This window comes from Aphidius gifuensis, linkage group LG2 (genome assembly GCF_014905175.1).
Source record: "Aphidius gifuensis isolate YNYX2018 linkage group LG2, ASM1490517v1, whole genome shotgun sequence".
Classification (NCBI taxonomy): Eukaryota; Metazoa; Arthropoda; class Insecta; order Hymenoptera; family Braconidae; genus Aphidius; species Aphidius gifuensis.
In genome coordinates this window covers 4,921,632-4,931,208 of record NC_057789.1, presented here as the reverse complement: position 1 = coordinate 4,931,208, position 9,577 = coordinate 4,921,632, and the positions used below count along the sequence as shown (strand labels likewise).

At 25.5% G+C, this 9,577-nt stretch overlaps 2 protein-coding genes across 5 annotated transcripts; one reads left to right on the top strand and one right to left on the bottom strand.

Moving 5' to 3' along the window:
• Positions 1-44: 44 nt before the first annotated feature.
• Positions 45-1,314, top strand: LOC122848548 (RWD domain-containing protein 1). The gene is made up of 4 exons (XM_044146692.1): positions 45-204; positions 331-680; positions 754-943; positions 1,022-1,314. The coding sequence occupies exons 1-4, from the start codon at positions 135-137 to the stop codon at positions 1,135-1,137; spliced, it is 726 nt and encodes a 241-aa protein (XP_044002627.1). The 5' UTR covers positions 45-134; the 3' UTR covers positions 1,138-1,314.
• A 39-nt stretch (positions 1,315-1,353) lies between these two features.
• LOC122848546 (NADP-dependent malic enzyme) lies at positions 1,354-8,722 on the bottom strand. 4 transcript variants are annotated; one of them, XM_044146691.1, is made up of 12 exons: positions 8,624-8,722; positions 8,426-8,559; positions 5,791-5,956; positions 5,431-5,589; positions 5,157-5,338; positions 4,770-5,079; positions 4,509-4,691; positions 4,215-4,440; positions 3,882-4,024; positions 3,483-3,777; positions 3,277-3,421; positions 1,421-2,268 (listed from the first exon to the last, which is right to left on the bottom strand). In XM_044146691.1, the coding sequence occupies exons 2-12, from the start codon at positions 8,449-8,451 to the stop codon at positions 2,262-2,264; spliced, it is 1,842 nt and encodes a 613-aa protein (XP_044002626.1). In that variant the 5' UTR covers positions 8,452-8,559; positions 8,624-8,722; the 3' UTR covers positions 1,421-2,261. The 4 variants fall into 4 exon arrangements, with proteins under 4 accessions (XP_044002624.1, XP_044002626.1, XP_044002625.1 ...); XM_044146690.1 differs by having other exon boundaries at positions 2,249-2,896; XM_044146689.1 differs by lacking the exons at positions 8,426-8,559; positions 8,624-8,722 and adding an exon at positions 6,266-6,363 and having other exon boundaries at positions 1,354-2,268.
• Positions 8,723-9,577: the final 855 nt, after the last annotated feature.

Here is a 9,577-nt window from a genome sequence, read left to right as displayed (position 1 = left end):
GAGAGAGATAAAAAAGAAAGACAAAAAAAACATATTGTCTCTCATAGAATCTTGTTTATATAAAAATATATATTTTATTTATTTATCACTTAACAAGTTATAATATCTGTATAAAAAAAATTATATAATTAATAATGGATCATAAAGTTGAACAACATGATGAAATTGAAGCATTGGATTCAATTTATTGTGGAGAATTGGAAAGTAAGTATTTTTTAAAACTACTTGTCAAAAAGTTTTTATAACCTCTGAATGATACAATTTAAATCACATGTTGTTTTAAGTCATGAATTTTATTAATAATATAATATTGTTATTTTTTATTTTTAGTATTAGAAAAACAGCCTTATTATCATTTTGTTTTACCAATAAAATCCGAAGAATATGAGCCAGACACTGACAATGGTCTTGCTTGTAATTTAGATTTTACATATACTGAAAAATATCCTGAAGAACCACTTATTGTTAAAATTGAAGATGCTGAAAATTTTGAAGATGGTGATATTGAAAAACTTAATCAACATTTGGCTGAACAAATGGAAGAAAATTTAGGTATGGCTATGGTTTTTACACTAGTAAGTGCTGCACAAGAATGGCTAAATGTACAATGGGATAAAATTAAATTTAACAGAGAAGACATACGTACTAAAAAATTAATTGCTGATGAAGAAGCAGAAAGAGTAAGTTTAAATGACAACAAAATAAATAAGAGCAATGTATTAATTGTTGTTTAACTAATTTTTTTTCTCTCAGCAACGTTTTGAAGGTACCAGAGTTAATGTAGAAACTTTCATGACTTGGAAAGAAAAATTTGATGAAGAAATGGGTCATACAAGAAGACGAGAAGAACTTGCTGCATTGCAGGGTAAAAAATTAACAGGGAAAGAACTTTTTATGACTGATAAATCATTAGATCAATCTGATCTTAAATTTTTGGATGAAGGTACATTTGTTTTACAATTATTTTCATACAATTTACTTGACTCTTTTCATTTAAATTAATTATTATTTATTTTTTCAGGTGATGCACCAGTCAAAGTTGATGAAAGTCTTTTTCAAAATCTTGGAGATCTTGATATTAATGAAGATGATGATCCTGATTATGATCCAATGAATGATTCTGATGACAGTGACTAAAAATGATTTAAAATTAACAATTATGCTAAAAGATTATTCTAAAGAAAAGTTCAATAACTCGACATATTTTTAAAAAGGATTTTTTGGCTTTGGAAAAATTAATTTAATTAATTTAATTCCTCAGGAAACAGAAAAAAAAAAAAAAATGGCCTTGAATTAAATGTCAGCAACAATGTAAATAGCAATTTACCATTTTATGAATAAAAAATTTGTTTATGAAAATTGTTTTTTATTTTTTAAAGGTATATTTTTGTTGTTTAAATAAAATTAAATTAATTCAAGATTTGAACACATGTATATTTTCATTCAGCTTTTTTTTTTTTAAATACAGACACAAGAGTTTGTCGGCAAATTATTAAATTACATTTTAAATTTGTATTTAATACTTTCAATCAACATAAATGGCAGGTTTTTTTTTTGAATCAATATAATTCATGTTGATTTAAAGTAATATTTTTAATTTTACATTTAACGTAAAATACTGATGACAAATGTCTGACATAAATTCATTATCAAATATTCAACAATTAGATATTGAAAAAGAAAAACAAAAAATAGTGTATCATTTATAATTGTTGTAAAAGTTAATAATAACAATCAGTTCAATATTGATTTATAAATAACATCAATTTTAATTCACGTAGATAAACATTTGATGTAAAAAAATCATCAAAATATTTTATCTTTATATTCTCAAGGTAACTGGTAAGATAAATTTTATTTAAATGAGCATGATAAATTTTTTTCTTTACATAAAGTATCAGCTTTTATGTTGAATCATTTGTATAATAATTGAAGGCAAGTAAGTTTATTGTTGCAACAATTTTCTTTTTTAAATATCTATAAAACGTATTTTGTTTTTGATAGTAACAGATAATTGATTGATGAATTATGTCAAATTTAAATTAATTAATAAATAAGTACAATTTAAATAAATAAAAAATCGTTGAATTAAATAAAGTTAATACATTGAGTTTTTTTTTGTAATTAATTTTTGACCTACACACATTATTTATATTTATTATAGAAAAAAAAAAAAATGATGGACACTTGAGCGAGGCCTTATAATGATCTTATTTTTTCTCAAGCAAGATCTTGACTCTGCTGTGTCTAGAATTCTGGGATCATAATCTGTTGGATTAAGAATTATTGTTAGTTCCAATTTTATATTTTTTTGAAATTATATCCAACATCTATGAATAATTAAATTAAAATTTTCATTCAATCAAGCATATCTAGACTTTTTTTTATTTTACAGAGGCAGATAGAGCATGAAAAAGAAAATAGATTCAAAAAAAAAAAAAAGAAGCCATTCTGTTATTTCACATAATCATGGGCATGTTTAAATGTTTTTTTTTTCTGTTTTAAATTCAACTTTTTTTAAAGTTAATTTTAAAGATAGATAAACCATAATTAATGTCAGTCAATTTGTATTAACACTCGTTTGTCTATTAAATTATTGACAAAATACTTAGAATAAAATAAATTAATTATATTATAACAATAAATAATTCTGTTTGTATATCAGTCAGATAATAAATGAAATATATGAAATATATGAAAAAAAAAAAAAAAGTATTTCTCTTTTATTTATTCTGTTTAAAGTTAATTAATGTTTTCATTAATCGAAAATGATAATTTTTTTATTGTTAAATGTCTCTCTCGATAGTTGACTAACTTAATGATACATTACATTCAAAGCTATCCAGTTGTTGAATGTTGTTACAATTTTTTTAACTCATGACGAATTTCTATGTGTCTGAAAAATTGAAAAATTTAAAGTAACGATTAAGAAGGAAGTTGTTTTATTTAGTTTTGTTTTTTTAAATTGTTAATTAATTATTCTGTTTATTTTTGTTAGTATATTGAAAAAATTAAGTCAGCAATTTATTAGTAAGCTTCTAAGGAAATAAAATAAAAAAAAAAAAACAAATAAAAAATAAAAAATAACATAAAATCATACAAACACAGTTCTATCAAATAAAAATAAAAAAAAAAAACAATTGTATTTTTTGCTAATTTAAAAAAAAAATTCTATATTTCATTCAAGCAAATAAAAAAAAAAAAAAATTGTTAATTTGTGAAGCGTATTAGATAATTATTTATTGTGCAATTTTTTGTGTCATTTTATTGACTTACTGCTCTGGAAGTGGTCGTGGTGATGAAAATTCATGTGGCCATTCATAGATATTTGGTAGTGGACTATCATAATTTGCATTGTACATTTTGCTCATAATAAATTCACGTTTATCTTTTGGTTCTGGATATTCACTAGCCAATCCACCTGAAAAATATTCATTAGTTAAATTACAGCTTATTGTGCTAAAAAATAATTATCAACTTACATTGACCATAAGCATAGTCAGCAATTTTAACAGCAATATCAATTGAGCATTCTTTAATACTTCCAAGTGGTGGATAAAGACTACCACGTTGTAGATCCTCTTCCTCAACATGATCAGCAACAGTTTGTGCAGAAATAAGAAATAGTTCTTCAGTAATATGATGAACACCAGTTGCAATAACACCAAGTGCAATACCAGGAAAGATGTAAGCATTATTACCCTGTCCAGGTTTATAGGTTTTTCCATTGTGAACAACTTCACCAAAAGGTGAGCCTGATGAGAATATACATCTTCCCTAATTATAAAAAAAATAAATAAAAACAAATAGCATGAATATTATTATTTAAATTTTTCTCAAACAACTAGTGTTGGTTTATTCATATATTTATTATTCATTACCTCTGTATAATCATAAGCTTGTTGTGCTGTACACTCAGCTTTACTTGTAGGATTACTCAAAGCAAATATCAAAGGTCGTTCATTATTTTTTCCCATTTCTTGCAAGACCTCTGGGGTAAATGCACCAGCAGCTGCTGAAGCACCTGTAAATAAAAAATATATTTAACATTTATTTACCTTTTTTTTTTTTTTTTCATTTAAAACTAATTAATGTTAAATGCAAAATAAAAAACCAGCAAAAGATCATTAAAAAAGTCTTGGAGTTTTATATTTTAAAATTATGGTTATTAAATTTTTATGTAACAAAAAATAAAATAAAAATAATAAACTCACCAATGAGAACTGTTGGTTTAATGTCTTTCACAACTTCAATGAGAGTTTTCATGTCTTTGTAGTCCTTGGCATACCAAACTTTATGACCATCTAAATTGCCAACTTTTCTTGATTTTGTAAGAAGACCATCAATGTCCATCATCCAAATATTATTTCTGGCTTCTTGTTCAGTGCAACCATCAGCTTCCATAGCTTTTACACACAAATCAGCAATTCCAATTGCAGCCTATCATAAATTTAATATTTAATTATTTATAAATTATTTAAAAATAATTAAAATTGATAATGACTTACTTCACCAGCACCAAGGAAGACAAATTTATTATCAGACATTTTTCTTTTTGTTATTCTTTTTGATGCCATAATACCAGCAACAGCAACAGCAGCTGTACCTTGAATATCATCATTAAATGTACAATACTTGTCTCTGTATTTATCCAAAAATCTAAAGGCATTATGATTTCCAAAATCTTCAAACTAAAATAAAATAATAATAATAATATTAAAATTATAATATATTAATTTTTATATTTATAAATATACAATTAAACATGCCTGAATTAAAACATTTTGTCCATATTTTCTAACACAAGCAGCCATAAATTCATCAATTAATTCATCATAATCAGCACCTTGACTACGTGGTTTACTAAGGCCAATATAATGTGGATCATCACGTAGTTGTTCATTATTTGTACCAACATCAATTGTAATTGGAAGACACTGATGTGGCTTTATACCTGCCAATGCAGTGTACAAAGCTAATTTACCAACTGGTATACCCATACCACAAGCACCCAAATCACCAAGACCAAGAATACGTTCACCGTCAGTCACACAAATTGCACGAACAGATTGTTCAGGCCTGTAATATAAATACACACAACAAAATATAATTCAATGTGATTAAAATAATAAAAAAGAATAAGAAAATTTTATTACCAGTTGTTTAGGATTTCGTAGATGTGACCTTTATCGTAGCACGTGATAAAAAGACCTCTTGGACGTCGATAAATAACTCCAAATTTTTGACAGGCAAGTCCAACTGTTGGTGTGTAGATAATTGGCATCATCTGCTCGATGTTCTCACTCAAGAGCCGGAAGAACAAACGTTCGTTCCTCTCCTAATCGTTAAAACGATTTTTCAGTTAGTACCCAACCCATATTTGCCCAATATAAAAAATAAATTAAACTATTTGTTGTTTTTTTTTTAAACCTGAAGTTCTACTAAGTAGAGATAACGATTGAGATCCTCCGTGTACTTCATGACTGATGCTTTGCAAAGGGCCAATTGTTCCTCCTGTGTTTTAAAACGTGGTGGTTGAAGACCATGTATACCAAGTGAAATTCTCTCCTTCAGTGTAAATGCCAAACCCTATAAACATATAATTTAATGAAATAGTTTAAAATTAATTATATCAATTACCGTCGCATGTACAAGATAGAGAGAGAGAAAGAGATATGTTGAATTGTTGTAATTACAAATTGATTTTCATCAAAGGGATAACTGACAATTCAATATCAAGGATCATTGTCTTGATTAGATATACATAAGATTGTTTGATTGATGGATTACCTTGTTGAGACGTGGATCTCGTAAGTGTCCAATACCCTTGACCATATTGATGGGTACAACGTCACCAGATATTTCGTAAATATCCCTTTGTTGTACATCTTGTACTGATGCTTTGACACTTGATGATGGTGACAGAGCTCTTTTCCATCCACCATTTTTAGATGATCTAAAACATTTTTTTTAATTTTCATTAAATTATATAATAATTAGACTGTGAAAATTAGTATAAAGTAATTTCATAGAATTCAACACATTATCTCATTATGTTGACTCGCTTTAACAAGTTAATCAACTTAATTTATTTTTTTTCACTTAATAATTTCACTCACACAGTGTTAACGTAACACACATTACGTTATTGTTTTTATAATAAAAAAATTATTGTACATAAAAAACAAAACAAAAAGCATTAAAATAAAATAACAGCTTATTTTTTTCACAATAAAAATATAATAATAATTAAATAACACAAGACCTTGAATTATTTCTTATGAATGATTTGGAAAAATAATTATTTAGATAAATTTTACGACAGGTGTTGGCGATACGAAACATCATTGTCGAATGTTAATTAATAGATTGATTGGACCAACAATAAAACAACTGGCATTCAAAGAATTTATCTAATGACTTGTCTGCCAAAACTAACTTGTTGATACATTAATTGTATTTAAATTGACAGTATTAATTATTTAATCAACCCAACAAACACAATTACTCGAGTTTAATTTTTTTATTAATTATTTTTTATTTTTCAATGTACTTCCTGGTTTGTATGGATATTTAAAATAAAAAACTCGAGCTAGACAAGCTATATCCAATTGACGAAATAAATAAATTAATATTTTTTTTTTGTTTATAAATTTATTGTAATATTTATTTAGTCCAGGGACATTAATTCAAGTGTACAAAAAAAAATACTATATAATGAGTATACCCGAGGGAATCTTTTTTTAAAATACTAAAAATAAACGACATTAAATTGGGATATTGTTACACCTTGGAGCTGTTTTTTTATTTAAGCTTATCATGCAGTAACTAAACAAAGACGTAGAATTAATTAATTTTTTAATTTGAAAATGTGCTTTGTTATCTCGATGCTGTGTGTGGGTTTTTTTTTTTTTATTTATCAATTTTAATTTTGAATTTAAAGCTAACTGATAACTCGTCAGTCGTCACATGTGTGAATATGACCAGTGTTTCCTATTTGTAATGCCAAGGCGATGAATATGATCCTCATTATCAACCCAACAAATACAACACCATGATGATGATGATAATGATTTATAAATTTATTAAACAGATTTATAAAAAAATATTTAAATTATTTATCATTTATTTTTTAATCTCAAATTATAAGAATAATAAATTGAAAGTTACTTCAAATAATTTTCAAAGTTATTTAAAAAAAAAAAAGCCATCAAATAAATTAATAATTTTATTCAACTTGATGTGCTGTAAAAGCAATTTTAACAAAAATTTTTAGAAGCTGAGAGTATGATTAAGTCTTGAATAAACCGGCTTAATCTAAATAAAATTTTCTTGCTTATGAATTATTGATTAGCATCCAAAAAATTAAAAAAAATATCATATTTTTTATTTTTTTTAAAAACAATACGTTGGAAAGACAAATTAAATTTTTTTTGTTTTATTAAAATAAATGATTATTCTTGGCAAGATAAAAAGCCTTGAAAATAACCATTGACACGATTAAAATATTTTTATTAAAGATAAAAATAAAAAAATCAAGTTATTATATTTCCTGAAATTTTATTTTTTTAACCACATGTCTTTTAAACTTGACTATTGATTTTTAGCTTATTTTCATAAACATTTTACTCGAAATAATACCAGCACTGTTATGTAACATAAAAAAAAAAAAATAAATAAAATAAGGAATAAAAAAAAATTCTAAACTAATGCTAATTTTAACTTGACAAAAAAAATATGTTAAAAATACTCAATAAATAAGCTAAACGAATTTATAGAAAAAAAAAAATGCCTGATAAAAAATAGTAGGTCTCCGGTAATGTGCCAAGGTCACGGTCAATTTGCTCACTAAGATAAGCATTATCACAGGTAACAAATTAAAAAAAAAAAAATATATATTTACTTGTCTATTTGCTATCTAACAATTACAAAAAAAATAAAATAAAACTTGAAATAAACTAACAAAATTAATTGTTAAAAATTTAATTTTTTTCAATTTTCCTGACGACGATGTGCTCGTCCTTTTCTTAGTCTCTGTAGCATCGTATCGATCGTCTAGTTTCTCCCTCAACATCCAACAAAATTTCATTATCTATTTTCAGCTTCTGCATTGCGCCAACATGAACGACAAATTTTAATAATAATTTTAAAAATTTCTTCATCTCTCAATTGCAATATAACCCGATAAATAATAAATAAAATAATCTTATTGTCAAACCGGTGAGTTGCTCCAAATACAAGGACGTGATAAATCAATAAAAAAAAAAAAAAAACCTACACCCTCTCGTGTGACTTTAATTCATCCAAAAAAATTATAACAAATATCAATAAATACATGAAAAAAATAATAGAAATATATGTAATTGATAAAAATAAAATAAAATTATTATATTGTTTATTTAATAATAAATAAATAATTACTTACAATAATGAGCGTTGAAGGATGAACATTTTCGTGTTCCACCAGCTGATCACAGCTTTTACCTCCCACCACGATTAGTCAGTCAGCAGGACACACACGGCACACGCTTGCGCAATTTTCGTTGATATAAAAAAAACCTAAAAATTTTTTTTTAATTAAACTTTATGTAATATAAGCATAGAATTAAAAATAAAAGAGTACTTTGCTTGATGTTATAAAACTAACGAAGAAAATCCAACGAGAATTGTTGGTGAAATAAAAGGGATGAGAGCATGTCTCTCGATTTTCGTGAATTTTCGTGTTTTATTCGTACATCATCGGCTTGCTGCTCATTACGTGGGGGGTTTTTTTTTTTTTTTTTTTCTCGCTCCTCTTTATTACTAGACCATTTGGCTGGTATATGATTGGTGGTCGAGAGAGGAGAGAGAAGGGAGAAATGTAATTTTATTTTGATACACTAGAGTGCGCCACTTTTCAGCCGATCGGCAGTTTTTTACTTTTTTATTATGACGCATTATTGTCTCAACTCTTTTCTAATGTGTGTGTTGAAAAAGTGTGAATAATAAATTAAATTTTCTTTAGCTCCCGGTATTTTATAATTATTATTTTTTGTATTATTTTAATCCTTTTGTGTGCATTTTAACATGAAGAAAAAAATTGATGCTGTCCGAGTAGATCAACCAAGATATTTTTTATTATTTTTTGCCCGATTATCCCGATTTTTTAAGGTAAAATAATTTTTTTTTATTTTGTTTCTTGTGATTTTATTTTTTGTTTTTTTTTTAATTATTATTTAACTATGTAATGTCAAGTAAATTAATAAGAGGAAATATTGATTTATATATATTGATGGGATTTATTTGATGGCAAAATTAAGGGATTCAGTGTGAATTTTTCGGCATTTTTTTTTTTTTTTTTTTGTCGAGCCATTTTGATTTGTTTTATTATTTATTTATTGTTAAAAAAAAGTGAGCATAATTGTAGATAATACGAGGAATGATTGATTGATATAATGATGGGATTTATTTTGATTATTTTTGAGTAAAAAATTGAGACAAGCATCTTGGAGCATTTTTCAATTTTTTTTTTTTTCTTGTTTTTTATTATTCAATCAAGTGAAGATAATTAAAATAATAAAAAGCAAGATTAATTCGT